At 32.8% G+C, this 26,035-nt stretch overlaps 2 protein-coding genes across 4 annotated transcripts in view; one reads left to right on the forward strand and one right to left on the reverse strand.

Annotated features, from left to right (window-relative positions):
- Positions 1-856: 856 nt before the first annotated feature.
- Positions 857-26,035, forward strand: part of LOC149901989 (oxysterol-binding protein-related protein 9) — an 89,228-nt gene continuing 64,049 nt past the window's right edge. For all 3 annotated transcript variants that reach the window (XM_090110866.1, XM_090110869.1, XM_090110868.1), the window contains exons 1-2: positions 857-1,045; positions 24,653-24,781. In XM_090110866.1, the coding sequence (XP_089966992.1) occupies positions 944-1,045; positions 24,653-24,781 (231 nt within the window). In that variant the 5' untranslated portion in view covers positions 857-943. The remainder of the gene's footprint in view (positions 1,046-24,652; positions 24,782-26,035) is intronic.
- LOC149901990 (very long chain fatty acid elongase 7-like) lies at positions 1,336-19,160 on the reverse strand. The gene is made up of 5 exons (XM_090110870.1): positions 19,112-19,160; positions 15,385-15,575; positions 12,754-12,997; positions 2,429-2,571; positions 1,336-1,564 (listed from the first exon to the last, which is right to left on the reverse strand). Exons 1-5 carry the CDS (start codon positions 19,158-19,160, stop codon positions 1,382-1,384), a joined length of 810 nt encoding a protein of 269 aa, XP_089966996.1. The 3' UTR covers positions 1,336-1,381.

A 26,035-nucleotide genomic window follows, 5' to 3' on the forward strand; every position in this document is an offset into this window, starting at 1 on the left:
GTTCACATCACATCACTTCATAGTATTATATTATCTGTGTCACTTCCCTGACAACACAGGTTATCAATATAAGTTCTGTGAATCACAGAATAAAGTTTGTTGTTTAAACAAATAGTTATAATTATTGATTAATTTATATTTTATAACACTTTTTATGGTAATTTAAACGCATTTTGTATCATAAATATTACAAACAATCGTATCGAATCATTTTAATTATCTGTGCACATAACAATGACAGATTGTGCCATGTTTATTTTTACATATTGGAACACTGACAGTAAACGTCAAACATATGGATTATCAGCGTTCCCAACCGTACGATAATTATCGTACAAACACGATAATTTGGTGCCTACGTACGATGTACGATAGCATGTTATTATCGTACGCTGATTTTACGATAATTTCTATCAGGCAAAATTCGAGAATTTATATTATTTCACCCATACAAATATGAAATTTTGACGTGTTTCATATCGAACTTTCATGGGAACAGTGAAATTTTGTCAGATTGAATTTTAAACTTGGCGCGTTTATTGAACATAAAGTGGAAATGGAATCGGTTCAAGTCTGTAGTCTGTACCACGCGTAAAACCAAAGAGTATAATGATTATTAAGGCACGTAAAACGTTTGGGTTTCAGTGTCCCGTTGATTTGACAGCGGTAGTTAAACAAAGATTAACTATAGAGAACTTGCATACTTATCAATATTACAATTTATATGATTTATTTATTTATAATTGACTTTATTCTAAAAAGTACGATAATTTCGAACCAAAAACGCCTAATGTACGATAATTTTACGCCCCTGGTACGATAATCAGCTCACTTCAGGTTGCTAACACTGTGGATTATTGTGGTGGTGGTGGGACAGTTGTCGCAGTGTAAAATTCTTCGTCTTTATTTTTCATGATTTTATAAGTTTATTTTTGTGTTAAACATGATGGAGGGATCATTGAGCAAATGGACAAATGTGATGAAGGGGTGGCAGTACCGGTGGTTTGTGCTGGACGAGAATGCTGGGTTGCTTTCATATTATACGGTTAGTGACGTTTATAGTATTATCTTTAGACGATTCGTATTACGAGCTATAAACCGATTTGATTCCAATAGCAAATATATTCCGATTTACACACCTCTGTCTTTGGACTGGAAAACGCTTATTTCTTTATTTGATTTTGTTTACATAGGTGTGTGATAATCAGAAGGTTACATCTACAAGTTGCTAAAAACTTGTTCAAACTTATTTTAAGTTTTTATTTGTTATTTATTTTACTCTTATGCTAAGTTTTATTTTGGTTATTTACATATCGAATAAATAAAACACTCAAATTGCTTTATAAATACATCCAATAAAAAATAACAATTTCTTCAATATTTAATTCACTATCTTATTATCATTATGCTTTTGTTTCTTGTTGTAGTTCTCTTTAAAGAACTTCAAAAACATGTAATATACAAAGAATACATTAGGGAAATACATTAGAGGGACTCCAAGGGACGCAGGACAACTTGGTAGAAATACTTGGGCGCTGTAGATCAGCATTATTGTGAATTGTACCTGTAATAATACATAAATATTATAATACAATCTTAATCTTCATATCTCATATAAACTTGAGATTAATTTCTGCATCAAATATAGAATCACAGAACTGGTTTCTAAGTGCCAAAATTATTAGAAATTTTAGCGATTTCCTTCTTAGTTTGTAATAATTCATATTTGAAAACATATCAAAGCAATCATTGGACATTAGAAAAATTCTGCAGCTTATAATTTTATTTGCAGAAACTATTTTAAGACCACTTAGTGTTCAGATAAAAATAACCTTTGTGGCTTTGCAGTACTTATGTAGCACATCATTATTGAAATAATGATACATTATCTATATCTCCAGTTGTGAGGCGAAATAACGTTGAATTATTTCGTTTTGTTTCTAACTAGCTAACCATTACAGATGTTATTCAGTTTTTCTGCTTGTACTTAGTTAAAATTTTTGTTAAATTTTTCTTAATCTAAATGTAAACATAAATTACATTAACCAACAAATATTGTTCAGTGGCACATGTTTGATGCCATGACAAAGTAAGAAAGATGTAAATGTATGGCTGAGTAATTTATTTATAGTGCTACCACTAATTAATTACCATTACATTAATTTGTCTTGTAAAATTAAAGATACACAGTTGGACGGTTCTTAAATTTTGACATTATTTAACAGTAGCATGCACTACAGTTACACACTTCTCAACACTGAATTAGGTATATAAGTGAAAAAACGTTGAGCAACAGCTAAGAAGAGTTCTTAAATTTAACAGACTGTATGCAGCATATAATTATATGCTGTATGTTTAAGTAAGGCTGTAAGTGTATCACCAAAATTAATAAGACACAACACTAAAAAGATTATAGTTCAATACTCACCATTTGCATTATGGTAATCCATTTTTTATACTTAATAAGATAAGCCTTGACTGTGTGGCTTCCCTCCAGCGAGAGTAAATAATATGTGTACATTACTACATGCACTGCGTTGTTGAGCATCGGAGAGAATGATGTTATACCACCTGTAACAAATAAATAATAGTTTTAGGTTAGAATCATCAAATCAATCACTATAAAGTATGAAACAAAGTTGTTGTTATTTCCTGCTGTCCAGAACAGATTTTGAAGCGGATTTTTAATAGAGTGATTCAAGCTACTGTGAAAAAAAACAGATATTATTTTATTTAACTTTATGACATACTAGATTTCCGCCCGCGGCTTCGCCCGCGTTTTCAAAGGAAAACCCGCATAGTTCCTGTTCCCGTGGGATTTCCGGGATGAAACCTATCCTATGTGTTAATCCAAGTTACCCTCTATATGTGTGCTAAATTTCATTGTAATCGATTCAGAAGTTTTTACGTGAAAGAGTAACAAACATCCATACATCCATACATCCATACAAACTTTCGCCTTTATAATAGTACTAGCAATGCCCTGCGGTTTCACCCGCGATATCGTTACAGTGAAAAGTCTACTATAGCTCGGACCTGTGCTCGGACTATAGGTTTAATTTTTAATCACATGAAAATCACCTTTACCCCGTCCCGCACTACGGCCTTTTTTTTTGTTTTAGTGGGGAAATCTTTCATAGATACCCACGGCCTCTGGGGGAGGGGCCGTAGGTTATGTCGGATTCCTACCGACCAAAACCCAACTGTGTTCTGTCAAGACGCATATTGGTAGAATTCCTCCGTGACCCCCGCACTACGGCCTGCTCGAACAGTATACCTACATACTATTTTCTGTAGATTGACACTTTTATAAATTCGTTATATCTTTTGAATGGAATATCCAATTCTTTTCATTTAAAAAGTATTTTGCTGGTATTGAAACAGTCTATAATAAAACATTATTTAATGAGATAAGGATTAATATATGTGTATGGATAACATGGTTTGATTACTGTCGGCACTTCTATTTACTTTGAAAACGTAAAAAAGTTGTTGTAGTAACATAACTACTGAAGATGGACATATGGTATCTCGGACTTTCTTGTAGATATTGATCCATTCTATAATACCGTAGAACATTTTTTTGTTCTATCTTCAATAGATTCCGCAGCGCACGCGATGACAGAAGTTTTATTGAGGATTTTTTTACACCTTGGGTTACATTATTGCATTTTTGGTAAGGATCTCTAATTTTTTTGAAAATGCAATATAGCCTATGTTGCTCAGTAAGGATGCAGCTTTCTAATGGTGAAAGAATTTTTGAAATCGGTCCAGTAGTTTTTGCGTGAAAACCATACATACATACATACATACATACATACTTACAAACTTTTCCTCTTTATAATATTAGTATAGATAGATTAAGATTAAGATCTAAATAAATATATCTCAAAGGTGACTGACCGACTGACAAAGTGATCTATGCTCACTGCTCAAACTACTGGATGGATAGGGCTGAAATTTGGAATGCAGGTAGATGTTAGGACATAGGCATCCACTGAGGATTTTGTTCAATTCTACCCCCAAATGCTATAAAATAGGGAATGAAAGTTTGTACCATGAAAATTTATCTTTTCCACGCAGGTGAAGCTGCAGGCAACAGCTAGTACATATGTACATAATATATTATCAACCTACACACATTCAAATGTATAGTACATAAGTCCTATCCCTTCCCTTAGTCTTAGTGAAAGAGCATCACACATCTTCACAACCAACATTAATAGGATACAGCCTCTAACACAAACCTTTGTAGATGAGGCTTTTTCACATCTTTCTTTATAGATTGATTTACGAATAGCGATAGAACACGTTATGCAAGCCTGTTATTAATGCCGTTATTAATTAGCCGGCATTTGTGCATAGACTTTGTATGCGACATGATGACGTCATAATGCACTAGCAGCCCGCCCCGGTTTCGTCTCTGGTACATGTATAGTCTATAGCACGCGACATGATAACTTTAAATACTAGTAGGTGAACCCTGGCTTCGCTTTTGGTACTTATATAGCCTATAACATTTAAGCAACACGTACTTATACAATGTTGAAAGAATTTTTGAAATTGGTGAATTAGTTCCTTAGAATGACGCGTTCAAACTCTTCAGCTTTATGTTATTAGTAGGTATAGAAGTATAGCAAAAGCTTTATGAACTTGATGCGACATATTTGTAGCTTAATAGGGCTGTCAATAGCTGACCAAAATGGAACTGGGCCAACTATATCAATTAGTTACCAGCAGGCCAATATCTGATATGTATTGACTAGCCGTCGTATAGCAGTTAATTTAGTAGACCGAAACAATGGACTGAAATGCTCGATTGTATGAAAAGTTTTGTTTTATCGTGTTATATAGGTTTTTTGTAATAAATATTACATGATGGATAATATGAAATATCGAGCTTAAGTACTTAGGGATAGTAAAAAATGAATTTATTATGAAACTTTGAAAAGTTCCGAACAGGCGAAGCTATAGATCCAATGTTGATGCATAATTTTTTTGAGATGAACGTGTCGTTTGCATCGTGTCGGTAATAAATTGCTTGTTCTGTCCTTATGTTGTGTGATGTGTCATACTGATGAAACTGATTAATGTCACTTTTTTACATAAAATTAACCTGGGATAAAAAATAACCTGTATTTTCCTCCGTAAAGAAATAGTTTCATAATGATAGATTTCATAATAATTGTATACTAGGTACTCATATTATATGTATATATATTATATATCATAGTTATCGTGGGAAATCGTTATAAATACACAAAAATATAATACATATTTTCTCTTCATAATATTAGTTGAGATTGTCAGGGTACTTATTATTCATTTGCAACGTAAGTAAATCCACATAAATTCGATATAAAAAAAGTAATTTGACAGGTAGGTAATAAAAAAAAAATTGAGATTTTTATTATCTGTGATTATTATAATTTAATAACTTATACCGCACACACCGCACCCAAATATAACGGAAATAATATAACGAAATAGATTCTGTATGAACTGTTGCCTTGATGAAGATCAAGGAAAAGTAAGGTGTTTTATACTTATAATTAACCTTTCGTTTACAATGTTCGTGATACGATGATTAAACTAATGAAATATCATGTTTATGGCCCATAAAGTGATAAAAATGAACAGTTTTATGACTAGTCTCGTCTTCGATAATGGATAGTATGAGGTTTTTGCTTGTAAATTGTTTGAAAATAGCCGTTTTTCTTCCTATCCAAATTGTAGATTGCTGGCTGATATTGTTTTTAAATGCATAATTAGGATTCAAATATATCAATGTACATAAAAAAAAGACGTGTGGCACTCGGGGACTGCCGCGGTAAAGCTATTGCATAGCATGCCTTCAAGTCACACCTCCGTGTCCGTCGGAGTGGGGAGCGTGAGATTTTTTCGTTACGGAATTTCTGGATTCGTTCCCCGCGCTCAAGGCCCGCGATAGAAGCTATGCAATAGCTTAATAAATCCAGTAGCAAATTATTGTTAAACATTTCGTCTGTAATAACAAAAATTAGTTAACAACTTTCCTTTTAATAGTTTTTTCAATGCATTCACGACGTCGCATTGTGGTTTACAAGCAATCGTAGCGAAACTAACGTATGCTAGACGTAATTACCTATGTTAATGGGTAATTTATTTCCGTTTATAATGTTTCATATTAATGTTATGTACGTGAATACTTACAGGATGTTATATCTTGTAATGCTTAATGTTGAATAAACTTAATTTATGAGCAATTCTGAAAAATTACGATCTGTATAGCACAGCTAGGTAGTAACTGGTATACTTAAATTCATAATTAAACTGATTTTTAACATTTTCAGCTAACTCTATTCAGTTGTTTTAACGTGATGAAATAACGAACACCCAGCTTTGCTACCTTTTGAATCATTGGAAAGATAATAATTAATTTATTCCGTCTTTAAAACAATTTTACCAAATACTTACAAATCATCTAAAATGCAGTTTATCATCCCTTTCATTAAAAAAAAAACTTTATAAAAAATATATGACAAAAGATACTCCACAGTTTTTTGTGTCTATCGAATAATTCAGTAAGTCTTTCTTTTATTGCGAACAAAGGGGATAATCTATCATTTTAATCTAGCCGAGACCACCTGTCTAGCCTTTATCGAAGAACTATTGTAAGAGTAATGGTTGCATTGTACAACGAACAAGAGTTATTATAGTAGAGCCATTTTAATAGGCAACATTTGACAGTTCAACAAAATTGAACAACGTAACCTAGTAACGACAACATAGAATAACTGAATAACATGATATTTCGTTTTGTTAGAACTGCACATTTGCTTAACTTTTTTCAATTACGACCACATATTTATAATAATAATGACCGATACAAGTAATTTTAAGATTTCATTTTACTGATAAACCATTCTAAACATAATAAACAATATCTGAATTGAAGAACTGACGTCGCTACAATTTTGTGTCAATAAACCTTTTTTCTTTTTAAATACCAGAGACGTTACTCTAAAAATCGAAATCTGACATCTAGAATCGAATGCATTGATTACTTGTGAATAAAAATCATCATAAATTAATAAATTCGATTGACAAATGTTTCAAATCCGTATCGATTAATTCACTTTAATCGATGTTTTTAAGCAGGTTACCTCTCTTCGAAGATAAAATTGATAGACGTCAAATGTTGCCTATTAAATTGGCTCGACTATACGTAGTGAGTACTGTTTAGTTCCGTATGCAGTATTATTGATGTAAATGAAAAGAAATGAAAAATGTAATTCAGTTAATTTTTGGACGATTACACGCATACACTAATCAAATAAATAAATATTTTTTAGAACTAGAGCTATGTGACCAATGATGACTAAGTATACCAGATCTAATTTTATGCATCTATTTGAGAAGGGATAAAAAATCGAACTACTAACTTAAGTCACTTTTTTAAAAGAAGTAACTACCTACTAAAGTTCTTCTTTCCACTAGTTTTTTTTTTGTCTTTGTTAATTTTTACCTTGCAGAAAAACGGCAAGTCAAAATACATCGTCCAGTTATATTACCAAAGAATATATATAATAATATATATAATTCTATATATTCTACTAGCTTTCCATCCACAGCTTCGCCCGCGCAGTCAAAGAAAAACCCGCATGGCCGCATAGTTCCCGTTCCCGTGGGATTTCCGGGATAAAACCTATCCTATTTCCCGAGATAAAGAGTACCCTATGTCCTTTCTCGGGTATCAAAATATCTCTATACCAAATTTCATCCAAATTGGTTCAGTAGTTAGGGCGTGATTGAGTAACAGATAGACATACAGAGTTACTTTCGCATTTATAATATTAAGTATGGATTTCTAGTAACTTCTAAATGAAATGGTATTTCTTTTACCAATTAGTATAAAGAATAGAGTAATATTGCACATAAATGTTCAGTCTTTATAAGGCTTTTTGGTATTTTAATGCATTTGAGATTACGTAGGCGTTGCGTAATGCTTAGCTGACTCTGCACAGTTAGTATTGGTCTTGATCTAGATATATATGAAGGTGCTAGAATTTTATTATTATGTTTCTTGTATTTAAGGAAAATTTTGTGTAGCAAATGAAGCTGGAAGTCTTCATAGATAGATTGTAAACTTTGTTGTAAATTTTGAAACACTTGTCTGTCTTTTTGCCTAGCGGCCTAATAGCCTAAAAACTTTTTTATTTACTTACAAGTTGTTTTTTTTTTTTTGTTCAAAATAATATATTTTTAACAAAAAACGAGACCGCTATTAAATTGCAACATTACTAGTCAACATTTTAATGGAACCGCCCAGAAAGTACCAGCTTTCAAATAAAAAATAGAATCATACAAAGATTTCATCCAGTCCAAAGTTTTGATGCAACAAATAAAAAAATACAGTCGAATTGAGGATCTCCTACTTTTCTTGAAGTCAGTTGAAAATATTATACAAATCCAGTTTAGCAGAACTGGATAGACCACAGATTACTAAGTACTTTGCTAATACGCATAATTTGGTACATTCAGATTTGACGGATTGGTGTTATATTATTTTGATATTTAACCGGTATCCTGTCTTGCGTGTGCCATAATGCCACCAGCCCAGCACGCTAGCGGAGCACGCGATTTGAAAATATATAACTGGTTTTTATGCTTTTTCTAATGTGATGCGAAGTGAGTAATTCTTGGAATTTCTTTAAATAAGAAATTATAGGACTTGGATATAAATTTGGATATAAATCTGGACGTACAGGGACAGACTTTTAAATAGTGTTGAGGAAATGTTTGTCGCATGATCATTGATCATATGAAAATTTTTAAACATATTCAAATAAGTTTATAACCATATTAGCTCCCCAGTGACTCGAATATAAAAAGGCGTCATCATAATAAATAATATTTTCAATGTATATCGTAAAATAAAGGTATTTCCTCATATATTTGTTCTTGTTCCGTGAAATAAGCAAGTCCATCCAAGTTAGTTATCGAATAAAATGATGCAATCTTGTTTTCGCCAATATTTTTGTAGACTAAGGACAAAAAGTAGTTTTATTACTACACTACAAAGTAATGTAACATTGTGTATTTTCACAGTTGATTCTCAATAGATACCTACTTACCTATTGATTACTGACCTGTAAAATATTTCATTAATTTGAACGTAAATTGAATTGGTTTCCTTGAATTGAAGTGAATGAAACGCCTAAACGAGTGAAGGTACCGAACTAAACTTGTTGAAACTTTTCAACGATTTTATTTTAAAACATTCCAGTAGGTTGGAATAAGAGGCATTCAATTTTGATTTTTTTTCGTATATGTTGCACCTACCTAAATAAACAAATGTTCCCCAAATTGTTCAATCAATGCAATCCATAGTGGTTAGGGAGCCAGGTGCAAATTGGGTTCATTATTTCCTCTCAAGAGATAATTCGTCAGAAGCATCAGAGTATAGTATTATAAAGCCTCGTGAACGTCAGCTGGCGCTCGGTTGGGGGGGTGAGCGGTTGTAGCCTCCCACGCACATAGGAAAAAAAATACATTCATTCATTCATTTCCTCTCAGCTAAAAATTTGTCAAATTGTAGCTAACCCAATATCTCAACGAAAAAAAATAGTCAGCTGGTTACAACATGGTGTATTATACGTCAGCTGGTGTCTCGAACATGAAAGTTAAATTTAAGGAAAAATTTATTTTCCGTTATTTCCTCTCAAACAAAAATTTACCTGATGATAGCTTATATGTAACTGTGGATAAATATATATGTCAGCTGGCTGTATCTTGGTGGAAAAACCGTCAGCTGATACGGGAGGCTACAACCGCTCTTCCCCCCAACCGAGCTCCAGCTGACGTTCACGAGGCTTCATAATACTATACTTTGATGCATTTTACTAATTACCGCTTGAGAGGAACTTGGTCATAAAATCTGTTCCTGGCTCCCGTACTATAGAAATCTAAATAACAAGACACATAGAAGTGCTCTAATGTCATAATTCGTATGAAAACCGCTGTCGCCAAAATCAACACATTCAAACCGAAAGCTAAACAGTACACACAAGTAAACTATGCCTTTTATTGGACAGCTTGATTTTAGTGAAAACTAACTTATCTATTAAATTAAGCTTTTGAATATGTATCCTAACGCACGAATTTACGGTTTATTTTAGAATAACATCCCTAAGTATATGAGACTTTTTGCTCCAATACGAACAAACGTGATAATAAGAATGGTCGACTGTGTCATTCATTGTTATTTCGATTACTATGGTGACACTCGTAATACTTGTAAATATTCTATAATTTTAAGGAAAAACGGCATTATTTCTAAAAAAATATATTTTCCGATGAAATATTATTCCTTTATAAGTATAATTACAACTTGTGGAAGAATTTCCGCAATGGGAATTGCTGAAACACACCATGTATATGTCACGGCTAAAGGTAGGTGAGAACATAAACTTAAGATTAGCCGGCTAAACTTAGGTTTATTTTCGACGAGGTGTTAATGTTAGTTTGTTCTATCTTTAGCCGGCTAAACTTAAGTGTAACCGCAGGCCCGTGGCTAAAAATGTCGGGGTGGGTAGATTTGGTTAGCGCCGGGCCGGTGGAGGGCTTGAGGGGCCCGCACAGTGCCAGAAAACACTCGCCCTGTTCCTTACATGTATTATAGTAACCAAATCTACCCACCCCGACTCAGGGCAGAAAGCTGGTGGCTAGGTTAGGTTAGGTTAGAACTCTTAAGACCCGCACGAGCCGAGCGAGCGCAGCGAGCGTGCTGCGGCAGCAGCCGGCGAAGTGCCAGAAAACACTCGCCCTGTTCCTTACATGTATTATAGTAACCAAATCTACCCACCCCGACATTTTTAGCCACGGGCCTGCGGTTACACTTAAGTTTAGCCGGCTAAAGATAGAACAAACTAACATTAACACCTCGTCGAAAATAAACCTAAGTTTAGCCGGCTAATCTTAAGTTTATGTTCTCACCTACCTTTAGCCGTAACATATACACTCATACGTCTCCAGAGCAACTGAACAGTGACGAATGCACTGGTGATGTGCAAATCACCTGAGTGGCGACAAGGTCACGCACGCTTACGACTTCTAGTGTCTTGTTATTTAGATTTCTATGATGCAATCTAAACCTAATAATCGAAAAAATTTAGCAAAAGTTCTACCAAAATGTATAGGATTTACAAGACATCTACAGGATTTCTAGCAGTCTCCACTTAAGGAACTTGTTCTAGACCTTCCAAACTGATGGTACTTTCTAGTTAAAAAAATTCTTCTTCTAAATGAAATGGTCCGTCCGTGGTCGTATGGACTGCAGTTATTTATTCATCGTGCTCCATATGAAACGCCGTTGAATAGGCGTTTGTTTCTGACGTCACTGCTTTATTTGTTAACGCGTATTGTACACCGTCATTCGTGTAAAAGTGCTGGAAGAAATGGACTTTCCGAATTCAATGGGACGAGGAAATGTTGGTTTTTCTGAATTTAGGGTACGGTGGTGTCGATGTGGCGTATAGGAACTGTACCTTATGCTGTTTATTGTTGTATAGCATAACGAGGAGATAAAAATAATGTAGGGGCACACCCCGGACACTCCATACAAAATTATCGTTTTGTCAGTCACACTGTAGAGACTGCAAATATTGTGTGTGTTAACGCTTTATGGTTGGCACATTTGTGACTAGCGTAAAAAAATCGCGTTTTTCTGATGAAATACATCCGTAAACAGCACAATATCTTACCATTTTCTACGAAAAACGATAATCACAAATCCAAAATAATAAAATTACTTTCAAACGCTGTAATTAATTTGTAAAAACAACTCTATTTAGCGTTTAATTAAAAGTACTCCATTAAGCCAAAGTTGAGAATATAAAAACACGAACAAAATTTAACTTATAAAATACTTGTCTTTTAATTTTGCTAAAATTATACACTGTAACAACTCTCATGCTGTTTTGAATGTATTCAAAGGTGCCATTATTTCAATTAATTTTTAACATTATCTTTGAATGAATTTTTTATACAGGTGACCTTTTCGTTCCGACATTATTAATGGATTGCGCCGTGAGCTGTACGTAAAGAAATATTTTTTTGTCGGGATTTATATTTGGATTAAAATTTTCCCGTCAACGGTTTGACGCAGTGGTATGGAATAGGTTCGGTCAAAATGTTCCTGAAATACAATTAATTACCCATATTATTACATACATGAATTACTTATAGTTACACGGTGTACAAATTTTGCGTTGTTGCTGCACGTCATTTTCATTTCAAGACATATGAAATACATATATGGGGAAATACTAGTTAAAATGTGTACCGTTATTTTCAAGAATTGGCACCTGACTCTTAAGAATTCAACTTTACTTCGAGACGCGACAGAAAATTACACAATGCCTCATAATATTGACAGACTTATGGAGTAATAGCGGTCAGTACTCCCGGCGTTCAATAAACATTAAACATAAACATGTTTCTTACTATGACTAGACGCTTCATTCATTTGTTACTGTATCTGTTAGTTAGCTTGAGGAGAAAGTCAAAGACACTGACTCAAAAATATCAACGACAAGATTATTAGTATAAAATGAAGAAGGAAAAGCACAATATTATGTAATTGTACAGGAATTCTCAGATTTCTCAATTAGATTGCAATAATGTTGACTGCGCAATTTTTAGGACTTAATAAGAAACCACGTAGAATCTTACAAATTCAGTTATTAATGAAAATAAAAGTAAAATCCTTACCTCCCACATACTTCACACCGGACCATATGATGATGAGCGTGCTGACATGATGGTACACATGCAAGAAGGACGCCTGTCGTTCCCTCTTCCTCAGTATAAAGAACACAGTGTCGAACAGCTCTATTATCTTCAAGATGATCGTCCACCACAGAAAGCGGAGCATCCGCACGGCCTCCGGATTCATGGAGTAGTCGGGTAACATGCACCCGAAGTGATAGGTAGTGGTCCAGCCTGATGTCATTATCTGGGAAAATAGAAACACAAGTTAAACAAAATTCCTTATTGAATGACCAAGAATCTTAGTAAAATTAGACAACTCAAAGTGCATCACTGTTTATCTGATGAAAATTTGTTTAGTCGATTTTAGTGTATTGCAAACAGACAGAGGTTGACGTTAATATTATGTCGCGATAATATATTATGTGAATAGCGTACAATTCCATTGATATATCCTTCTTATGACCGATTTGGCCGCTGTTTTTCCTTCCAAATATAGGTCATTTATGCCATTTCATCGACCATTCGCCAGAAATTGGTCATATCAATTCCTCATAGCAATGCTTACGCAATGATTGGCATGTCAAGCAGCATGACATGTCGTGTCATAACTCAATAAATGTAGATATTCCATAAGACAATAGGGAAAATCCTTCAAGATATCCTTCAACCTATTATAAGTACTAGGACAAATATTATCAAGGGATCTTAACGATATAGAAATAAAACTTTTAGTATTGATTATAAATAGAATGGAAATGAAATTCCCTTATTTTGTACGTTGATGTTTTATGACTTAAAAATATTTTGGTCCCATTGTCAGTCTTATGAATTATCTTCCTTAAAATACTTAAAATAACTTGTAGGTAATACTTAAACAAATACACTCAATAGTGATACCACTTAATCTCAAGTGTTATAATGAATGATAATGAAAAAACAAAAAAGAACACGAGGAAAAAAACCAGTGGAAAATACAACGTCCCCTTTCATTAAATCGGTTAAAAGGACATGAAATTATCAATCAGAAAGCACTAAAGGTTCTTATGCGTCATAAAAACCAGATCTTATTTGGGAAATGTATAACAGGCATATGACACAGAAGTTTAACTGAAATTATGCCAATTGGAGCATCCCGAATAAATAACTCTCAGCTCAGATACGATTTTTACGTACTGTCTGCCCTAATATTTGTCTGAGTATAATAAAAAAAAAACTATGCCAGTCTAATCAAATAGCTGAAAATAACAGTAAAATCTGTTGTCATTTTCGAGAGCAAAGAGAAACATGTTGACAAAATTAAAGAAAATGTTATGTAAACAAAAACTACAATTACAATAATTATATTAAACGTGTTTATTACATTTTAGTATCTCCATATCCGAGTTCGTCATTACATTTTGCATGCCCATATCCAAATTCGTATCTCTCATATAACGGTGCTTTTACATCATACGAAAATAGAGCTAGAGCGAGAGCATTCTTTCATGATCTTGTGTAAACGAAAACTCGTATTATTGTTGTTCAGTATTTGCATAGAATCTTTTCGAACACACTAGCAACAACGAAAGAATGCTGTAAGCCCGTTTAGACTAAAACAATTTAACATAGTCTAACCCCACTATGTTAAATTGTTTTAGTAACATAGTCTAACCCCACTACGTTAAATTGTTTTAGTAATGAGCATTCGCTCGTTTGATGTAGATGCACCGCAACAGCTTACGATAATCATCTAACATAAAGTGCGTAAAACTTTTCTAAAGTATCAATTAACGCAAATTAACGCAGGCCCAGTTATCAGCGATCGTGTGAACTGCAAACAAGTGGGCTGTGACGTAACTAAATGTTTTACAGCCCATTTCCTCTAGAGAGACGAAAGTTAAATGTCGCATTGAGAAAGCCTTGAGTTTTTTTATCTGATGATGATTTTGGGTGGTATTGTGAACTATTTAGATCAAGGATAAGAGATTATTAATTGAATTTTAAATTCGTAAGATGCATGGTCAACATAAATGTGAATGTAGGTACGTGAGGTACAGTTTGTTAATTTAAAATAGAAAATAATTATCAAATACATATATGGAATTTCATGGAAATGAAAATTACGTGAAAGATACTTATGACGAGTTAATTGGCTACGTAGAATATTATTATGTGGGATCCAAGCAGAAAGTATAAATAATGCTGAAAATTCAAGCATGGAGAATTTCAAGGAAATTTAATTTACGTGTACGAGTAAGGAGACTTAACACGAGTGATTTTGCTTCGTAGAATATTATGTGGGAACCAACAAGTCTCCAAAGCTGTAATAACGATATAAGATTTTTTTTTACAAGGGTTGTGTCATAAAAATATAAAGAATCTGCAAGTAATACAGCAAAGCAAATCAAAATTAATTTATTAATGCAATTCACGACCAAATGACGAAAAATGTGCGGTGAATGATGAATAACAAATGAGTAAAAAATGTTAACGAATTTTTTTTCGTACGTTCGTAATTATTTATTCAGTTTTGGTTTTTTCCAAAAAAAAGTAGGAGTCAACAACTTTTTTCGGTTGCCTTGATATGAAATCACATGTATCAGTGACAGTTAAAAAAAATGTTTTTCAATATAGTGTAGGTGTAGGACTTACCCCCCAAGTGACAATAGCATTAGCAACGATCTGTAGCACGTTGTACCACTTTATGACCGTCCGAAGTTCGAATGCCTTCCTATTCTTCATGTAAATAGGCAGGATCAGCTTCACTATAAGCAAGTACGTACTGATGATGAAGAACACCGGCCATGGTGAGGTCATAAGCAACCAGTCTTTGACGCGTGGGTCTGGGAAAAGGAAATTTGTTTAAAATAGCTTTTTATATAATGTTTTAAGTTTTAACGGATGAAATTATCTCTAGTATTATGTTAATTTCGCCTTATTTATTTTTTTTGTTACAAAACTAATAGAAATGTTATAGGTATATGTTGTAGTTTTTAATAACCTAGCATTTAAATTTCCTTTTTATAAGAACTATATTTAAGGATTTTGAACCAATGCATGCATATGTACATGCATATGTACACGAAAGTGCTCACATCAAGCAGTGCTCTGTTACAAACTCAATCATGCACCATTGTTCCTCATTAGCCAACAATCCGCACCCTTAACGAGAGATTGTTTATCAACAGAATCGATACCGACGGTCAGCGGTCAGGTCTACGTTCCGGTACGCGTGATCGCACATAACTTATCGTCACTATCGATTACGGACCAATTCCAAACGTGACTGATCATGTCCGGTATAATGGGTATTGTTGACAATGGTTACATGTTTGAAAGTGGTCGAAATGTAACTAGCAAGATGATGATTTGATAGTTAGATTAGCCAATAAATTATGGTCTAGGATAAAGAATCTACAGCCGGCTACTCATGTACCTGCAGCAGGGACAATATTGGAATTGCACCCTTAATTGTGATATGTATAGGCAAGCAGAAGAAGCAGGGGCAAATTATAGAACAGCTGAAATTGCTCCAACCGCCGTGCAAACGAGTTTAAGCAAACAAGTCATAACATATAATGACATCATTATCAAATTAATTGATAGGTCTGGAATTGGTCTGGATTAAGGAGCTTAATAAAGGCATTTTTTATCTTGTGTTTGTATAGTGTACGATTTAAGATCTCCAAACATGAGAGAATTTATTCATCGCACGTTTTTACACGTGTTCAATTTAGCTAGCAGTGTATTGCAGTGTATTGGGAATTCATTGTGTGTCATGTCATTTGACATGAGTAGCTTCCATATAAGTGTACCTAGTACCTACATAGGCACCCTATTCAGATCGATACTCCGTATAGTGGCTGACTGATTTGCAACATTGATCGTTGTAGGAAAGTATTTTATGAGACGGCTAAGTATTTTTAAGTATCTGGATGATCTGACAAATAACGTTAGAAATAAACATAGGGGGTAGCAGGTTAAATTTTTGAGCTAATTAAGAACAGAAAACGTATCTTCAAACCTTCGTCAATCTTTAAAAAATTATCGGATTGGTTCAAACTTAGGAAGATGTTTGCTTGACAATATTATTAACAACACATCTTTTAAAACAAATTGATAATAAATCTACTACATTTTCTAGTAGCACATAGAGCCAGGATTACCTTTGAAGGTACATAGATGCCTCTCAAACGAGTACCTCGTTGAAATACGAGATACTATTTGAAAGGACTCGGAAGTGCTCGTTAGCGCTGGCTCAGAAAATAGCATTGAATTTTGATTCCGAACTCAGCTAAGGCTTAGAACGAAGGTGTAACTTTAGAGAGGGTCATTTAAATCATCTTTAATGATAAAACTTTTAGAGGCTTTGACCTTTATTAGTTGGAATGATAGGCAAAATTTAATTGTTCGATTTTGAAACGACTTTGCGATTTGTGATATTAATTATTTATCACTAAAAGTTGGTAAGTAGATAGGTATGTTCTTTGTATGTTTGCACAACTAGCCGGAAAAATTCTGATCAAAGACATCAAAACTTTAATAACTTAGAGTGTATAATCATTTTTTTTTTAATTTAGATGTGCGCAATGTCACGAGAAAATTATACGGTTTGTTTTTATACTTCTGAAAATACTATATCTTTTCGTTTTCGCTATTCAAACAAAGCCAGGTCTTTCAACTAGTATTCCACATAACAAAGGTCACTCGTCTTCGCCATTAGCATATTCAATGGCGGTAAAGTGCAAGTGTTGACGGCCTCCAGACAGCGTCCATTTTCATTTTAATACGGCATTTCGCCATATTCGTAATATTTTAATTAAATAAATTGCAACTTATCTATGCGTCTATCGTATTAGTTATGTGTCTAATAGAAGGACATGGGTATATATATGGATATGGTCTAACCATTGCGTTCTGGCTTCGCTTTGATTGAATATATTTTTCGGTTTCAGCTATCTTTGAACGAAATTACTTCTAAATCTCGTCTGTTTTGGCATCTATGAATACAATAGTCCAAACTGTTTTATGTTAACTTACATTAAGAACTACTTACAAGAACTTTTTTCTTCGAAGGTTTGATCCACAATTTGCTATTTTACTTAATACAGAAAAGCATCTATACGTGCTTTACATAGAATAAAACCTTTCGATTCGATTAATTTCAGCAACATTTCTAATTAAAATGCTGGCAAATGTTTAACTCCAAACAAAGAACTTCATTGTTGTAAAATTTGACGCATTGTAAATGAAAATTTAGTTTGAAGTTTAACGACTTGTTGCTTAAATCCGGGCTGGCAAATAAATAGCTCATAACCTTTTAGGCGATAAATTTGTGCTGAAAATATTGGGTAAATTGCCAATTTTCTGTAAATTTTTCACTCCGACAAAGTGACCTGAATATTCTAGGGCCTATAATTTAATCGCAAAGAGGAAAATCAACGATGGAATTTATTCGTGGTAATTTCGTGTTTACCAATTTTATCATAGCAAAAATACCGCCAACGGTATTTAAAAAAATTTATTTACTCGCTGCGCTCTGCGGTTTCACCCGCGTGCTCCGCTCCTGTTGGTCTTGGCGTGATGATATAGGTATAGCGTATAGCCTTCCTCGATGAATGGGCTATCTATTATCTAACAGATAGCTCTATCGAAAGAATTTTTCAAATCGGACCAGTAGTTCCTGAGATTAGCGCGTTCAAACAAACAAACAAACTCTTCAGCTTTATAATATTAGTATAGATATTTAGCACACAAAAGACTAAGCTAATTTAGTTTAAAAGGTCCTAATGTAGAGTTTAGAAATACTTTGTCACGCGTGAGACCTTTGAAAATGTCAAATAGTCTCCGAAACCAGCGCTGTATGAAAGAATTCCTTTGCTCAATACCTTTTAGCCGACAATCTATATAAACTATACTGATTTAGGATTATTTTATTGGTCGTATGACGTACTATCTCTGAAAATAATGGTTAGGTTGAAAAAATATTAAATCGAAAGGGGAAGTTTCAAAACAGTCAGCCATGTTCTAGTTTTAGGTTTAATTTTTAAACAATTAATGGTGTGACATAATCTTCAAATATAGAAATAATTAAAATATTTCTTGTTACATTTATTATTTCTGAGTTATATTTATTAAGACAAATCATCACTTAATTTAAAGACTGAAAACATTTGATTACTTATGTTTTCACTTCTGCAACACTATGTTTAAGGACAACAAGGGAAACATACTTTCTGCCACAAATAATCAAAAAGGCCTCTAAATATACGGGAAAGAGGTAAATCTCTAAATACAATACCGAAAGTTCACTTCGATCCGCAAAACACTGAACTTCGACATTTTCGCAACACAAGCAATCACACCAATATTTTATTACCTGCTTTTTCAAAGAACAGAACATGGTAGGCTCTACTTATCGCCTCCATTATGTAACTGTCACACTACCACACAATGCTTAAAATTTGTTAATATTTATGCCTGATGTTAACCCGTGTACACACTGTCTTCAAAGAATATAAACTATGAATAAAACTCTCTATATATTTTATAGGTCATATATAAAGTGTCGCATGGGAAATATATATTTATAATTTATATATATTTAATTATAAAGACTTTTCTATTTTTTCCGCATTTTAAATATGGGGTTCCTAGGACGTATACGTCCTACGTGACCTAGGTTATATGTCCGGCATGTTTTAAATATATTAACAAATAAATAATTAAATAGTTTTCTTAAAATGGTTATTTGTATAAAAAATATCGGCTTGTTATAGAATCTTACGTGATTAACGTCCATGTCATTTACAGGGAAAAAGGTGTGACTACCTATTATAATATGTATCTTGCGTCTTGTCGACTTAGTTTTTCATTTTTTTTTCTTTTTCATAAACACGATAAAGGAATTAAGCATATTGGTTTCATGTATTCAAATCAATTTGATAATTTGACTTTTTTATTCATACTTCATACTTAAATTAATATGAGAATAATACCCAAAGGCTTACTGTAGTAAAACTAGTGATAAACAAAACAGTTTCCCTTTCATTCTATCTATTTCTATTCTATAATAAATTACTAGCGGCCCGCCCCGGCTTCGCCCGTGGTACATATGAAAAATAGATGTTGGCTGATTCTCAGACTTACCCGATATGCACAGAAAATTTCATGAGAATCGGTCCACCCGTTTCGGAGGAGTATGCAGACTAACATTGTGACACGAGAATTTTATATATAAGATTTAAGTGTATAAAGACATACGTAATAATATAAATACTACATACAGATAGGCATATAGATAACCTCTCTAGTCTCTATACACTTTTTATTTATTACTAGCTATCCGCCCGCGGCTTCGCCCGCTTTGTCTAAAACCTAATCCATGCTATATAATAATATTATAAATGCGAAAGTAACTCTGTCTGTCTGTCTGTTACTCAAGCATACAAAGGGACATAGGCACAGAGAAAGCGACTTTGTTTTATACTATGTAGTGATTATAATATGCATTTTGATCGACAAGGATATCGGAGGGTTTGTTATAGCAAGCAAAGCAAAATAAAAAGTGTTTTGTGGTATTTTTACGAAATAAGAATATTGTCCAAATTCACATTAATAGATACAAATATATTTAAAACTGATTTTAAATAGTAAATTTGAAAATTGTGTACAACGTCCTTACTTATTTAAATATTAATCCACATTATAAATTATAAACAGTTCATCGCAAATTCAAGTACATATATTGGTGTGTTACTGAAAATAAATGTTGAAACACTAATTTTAAAATGAATTCACGTATATATTTTTATAGAGGTAATTATTATTTATCGTTTATTTTTTTAAATCATTGATATAAAATCGATGAATCGCTAATAACTCTATTTTTTTGTATATTACTCAATAAGGAAGTAAAACACTGGTATTATATTATCATTGAAGTATTTACTTAATTGTTACATGTTGCCAAATTTTATTTTAGGTAAGAGCGAGCGCGCACGAGCAACTTTGTCTCCGCAACTATTTTGTCTCTCCCATCAATTTGTATGGGGAGTTGCGTCGCTACGTGCGCGCACTTTCATACTAGCCCATGGGTGAAGAGACAAAATAGTTGCGGAGACAAAGTTGCTCGTGCGCGCTAGCTCTTAGGTTTGGGTTTTATAATATGTATGTAAGGAGTGTTTATTATAAGGCGTTGACCCCTTACGTAAGACCTATTTCTTCACGCTACATCTCATTAATTACGATTATTATAAAATGAACGCAATAATAAGGTAAATATGTATTTTTCGAACGGCAGGAGTGGAATGGAATAAGGACGGCATTCATAATTAAATTTTGATTATACATTAATGAGATTTTTTGAGCTCCGTCACGCTGGAACCCGCTTTAGAAAAAACCTTACTTTTTTTCAGCCTATTTTACCTACAAACGATGCTAATAAATGTAGTATAGGTCAATTTTTTGTAGTCTTATTAGTTACTTAGAAAACATCATTGATATCGTTCGAAGTAAAAAATATAAATAATAGCGTGTTGATTAGTTTTGGAATGGGTTCCAAATTGATTGTAGTTTATTGTAGTGGCAAGAAAATTCTTTATTTGCGTTGTTTTATCTCAAATTATTGCAAGAAGGTCACAATAACAAGATTTTAAAAAATAAATAACACTTGTTCAAAAACTACAAACGATGCCAATAAATGTAGTATAGGTCAATTTTTTGTAGTCTTATTAGTTACTTAGAAAACATCATTGATATCGTTCGAAGTAAAAAATATAAATAATAGCGTGTTGATTAGTTTTGGAATGGGTTCCAAATTGATTGTAGTTTATTGTAGTGGCAAGAAAATTCTTTATTTGCGTTGTTTTATCTCAAATTATTGCAAGAAGGTCACAATAACAAGATTTTAAAAAATAAATAACACTTGTTCAAAAACTACAAACGATGCCAATAAATGTAGTATAGGTCAATTTTTTGTAGTCTTATTAGTTACTTAGAAAACATCATTGATATCGTTCGAAGTAAAAAATATAAATAATAGCGTGTTGATTAGTTTTGGAATGGGTTCCAAATTGATTGTAGTTTATTGTAGTGGCAAGAAAATTTTTTATTTGCGTTGTTTCATCTCAAATTATTGCAAGAAGGTCACAATAACGAGATTTTAAAAAATAAATAACACTTGTTCAAAAACTACAAACAATGTAGTTGATTGTAGCTAAACTCATATGTTTGTAGTGGCTGCTGAACCCCTGTAAGCAATAAAAAACAAAAAATTTAGTGTTCAATAAGTTAATATATTCAAAACAATTATGAGCCTTGGATTTCGTGTCGTTTGTAGTTTTAGAAAAAAAAATATTCATGCTCATACATACATCTTCGCACACGTGCGTGTTTGTGTATGCGTGTGGGAGTTTCGTAAATTAGTGTACACTAAATTGCATATGATATATGTTAAAAAAAAAAAGAGTTGGATATCTTTAATTTTCAGTAGTTTGCTGTTCAATGTTACAAAGTCACTTAATAATCCGAAACTGCTGAGACGACAAAAGTAATTAAAATGAAATAATGGATAAATTCCAACGTCCAACGTCCTAAGTCCAACGATTTTGAATTTATATTTTGAGGTATAATCGATGCTACATTTACTGTAGGCACTATAGTAACTGTAAACTTGTGTACGCACGCTTATATTTAATCGGTAATGTCCATATATATATAAAGGTATGCTGTCGGAAGACAAACTGTGAAACTACGAACGATTTCCTTTTCTATTTTCTAACGTCTTAAAATGTACTCTATCAAACACTAAGTAGATTTATTCATTCGCACTTATAATCAGTAATAAGCAAGACATACAAATATAAAGGTACTGTGACAATTGTTCATATCGTTTGTAGTTTTTATGCCAGTGTCATTTTATTATACCACTACAATTTGGCTAGTTTTATCTGATTTTTCTTGAAGTTATTTTAGAGGATAAATTATTTTACCAGTACTACAATAAACGATAAATGACAATATTAATTCCAATTTTTTATATTGCACTATTTTGAGTTTTTTTTTCGTTTCGGATGGAATTTATCCATTATTTCATTTCAATTACTTTTGTCGTCTCAGCAGTTTCGGATTATTAAGTGACTTTGTAACATTGAACAGCAAACTACTGAACATTAAAGATATCCAACTCTTTTTTTTTTTTTTTTTTAACATATATCATATGCAATTTAGTGTACACTAATTTACGAAACTCCCACACGCATACACAAACACGCACGTGTGCGAAGATGTATGTATGAGCATGAATATTTTTTTTTCTAAAACTACAAACGACACGAAATCCAAGGCTCATAATTGTTTTGAATATATTAACTTATTGAACACTAAATTTTTTGTTTTTTATTGCTTACAGGGGTTCAGCAGCCACTACAAATATATGAGTTTAGCTACAATCAACTACATTGTTTGTAGTTTTTGAACAAGTGTTATTTATTTTTTAAAATCTCGTTATTGTGACCTTCTTGCAATAATTTGAGATGAAACAACGCAAATAAAAAATTTTCTTGCCACTACAATAAACTACAATCAATTTGGAACCCATTCCAAAACTAATCAACACGCTATTATTTATATTTTTTACTTCGAACGATATCAATGATGTTTTCTAAGTAACTAATAAGACTACAAAAAATTGACCTATACTACATTTATTGGCATCGTTTGTAGTTTTTGAACAAGTGTTATTTATTTTTTAAAATCTTGTTATTGTGACCTTCTTGCAATAATTTGAGATAAAACAACGCAAATAAAGAATTTTCTTGCCACTACAATAAACTACAATCAATTTGGAACCCATTCCAAAACTAATCAACACGCTATTATTTATATTTTTTACTTCGAACGATATCAATGATGTTTTCTAAGTAACTAATAAGACTACAAAAAATTGACCTATACTACATTTATTGGCATCGTTTGTAGTTTTTGAACAAGTGTTATTTATTTTTTTAAATCTTGTTATTGTGACCTTCTTGCAATAATTTGAGATAAAACAACGCAAATAAAGAATTTTCTTGCCACTACAATAAACTACAATCAATTTGGAACCCATTCCAAAACTAATCAACACGCTATTATTTATATTTTTTACTTCGAACGATATCAATGATGTTTTCTAAGTAACTAATAAGACTACAAAAAATTGACCTATACTACATTTATTGGCATCGTTTGTAGTTTTTGAACAAGTGTTATTTATTTTTTAAAATCTTGTTATTGTGACCTTCTTGCAATAATTTGAGATAAAACAACGCAAATAAAGAATTTTCTTGCCACTACAATAAACTACAATCAATTTGGAACCCATTCCAAAACTAATCAACACGCTATTATTTATATTTTTTACTTCGAACGATATCAATGATGTTTTCTAAGTAACTAATAAGACTACAAAAAATTGACCTATACTACATTTATTAGCATCGTTTGTAGGTAAAATAGGCTGAAAAAAAGTAAGGTTTTTTCTAAAGCGGGTTCCAGCGTGACGGAGCTGATTTTTTGGGTCACGAATGTCGGGGACATTTTTTTGCTCACAGTTTTTCGATTACTTTTGTAAGTGTGAAATCTGAGCATTTTTAAGAATGATTTTTTAATCTAAATGTATCATCTGGGATTCGTATATTTAAAATAAGGAATTTATTTTGTCTTAATCTAATTATTGTTCGTTCTGGTAATATTGGAAATTAATTCAATAAACTAACGAAAAACTTTGTTTCCATACAAAGTGCATAAAAGGTATCACTTAAAAATTAAAATACATTCATAGTAGAATTAATTAACCCAAGCTGTCTTAAACTCTCTTCTTTGCTTTACCTTTCAATAATAATTCCACATTTTAACAGAATATTTAATAAATTTCCAGTCAAAAGAAAAGATGACGCGCGGCGTGCGGCGCGGCTGCGTGCGTCTCCGCGCCGCCGTCATCGGCATCGACGATGAGGACGACTCCACCTTCACCATTACAGTCGACCACAAGACGTTCCATTTTCAGGTAAATATCATAATTACTATAATGTATTAAAGTATGTAGTATTATTTCCACGCGCCCTTTTATTGAAGTCTTCTTGAATAGCTTCAAAAAATATGTACGTTAAAATAATCGTTTCTTTTGACGAATGCAAGTCTATGTCTATCTAGTTGAAACGTTCTTTTTAGGAAACTAAACTATTGTAATAATTTTTTATCCATCTATGTGTATGTATCTAAGGGTATCGACATAAGGAAGTCTGGTCAATTACTTGTCAATAAAGAAAGATCGATAGCTGAACCAGATGTGAAATGCATCTGCCCTATACATGAGGACACGTGATGAGGATAAATGTGAATTTTGTTGGAGCAGCCCTTCCAGATAGAAGGGGGGAATTCTCAAAAGGACTATTACTTAAAACCATTCTAAGCTAATAGTAATCCGCGCGTAGTTCATTTGCTCACCTATTTATTTATATTCGATAGCAAGAGCAATTAACATCTCAATTAGTATAGTTAATTTGAATTTGGTATCTCATGAGGATTCATAGGTCATGATAATTAAAGTTTGTTATAGCATTTCGAATTGAGTGGATAACTGGTATCAACAAAACAGGTTATCTTATTATCCTATCTGAAATATTTGATATTTTGTTTGTCTCTATTATTTGCCACTTTATCATTTTTTATATATTTTTTTCATAACTGCAAGAAGTATGATGCAAGACATCTCCAGTTACATCGTCACATATGTAATTAATCGATTCAATACCAAGCGATCTGTGATATATCATGTTTCCAGAGTCACAGTACAAACTATTCGTGTACTTATTATACTAGAGGTCCGCCCCGGCTTCGCCCGTGGCACACATTTCGCAATAAAAGGTAGCCTATGTCCTTTCTCGGGTATCAAAATATCTCCATACCAATTGGTTCATTTAAATTGGTTCAGTAGTTTAGGCGTGATTGAGTAACAGACAGACAGAGTTACTTTCGCATTTATAATATTATATAGTATGGATTATTATATAAACATTTTATACTAATCCAGTTAGTGGCTTTGTGAATTTGCATCTTGATTTTGCCGAAACTCTTATTTCTATCAACATTTGTGCTAATATTATAAATCTGAGGCGTATGTTTGGTTGCACGCGCTAATCACTGAATTTGAAAAATTATGTAGTGTTAGATAGCCTATTTATCCAGGAAGGCTATAGACTATACCTATACCTATCATCACGTTAGAACCAATGGGAGCAGATCAATACGGGTAAAACTT

The sequence above is a fragment of the Colias eurytheme genome, chromosome 16 (genome assembly GCF_061535395.1).
Source record: "Colias eurytheme isolate Ceu_HAF_F1 chromosome 16, ilColEury1 Martin Lab GWU primary, whole genome shotgun sequence".
In the NCBI taxonomy this organism is placed as follows: Eukaryota; Metazoa; Arthropoda; class Insecta; order Lepidoptera; family Pieridae; genus Colias; species Colias eurytheme.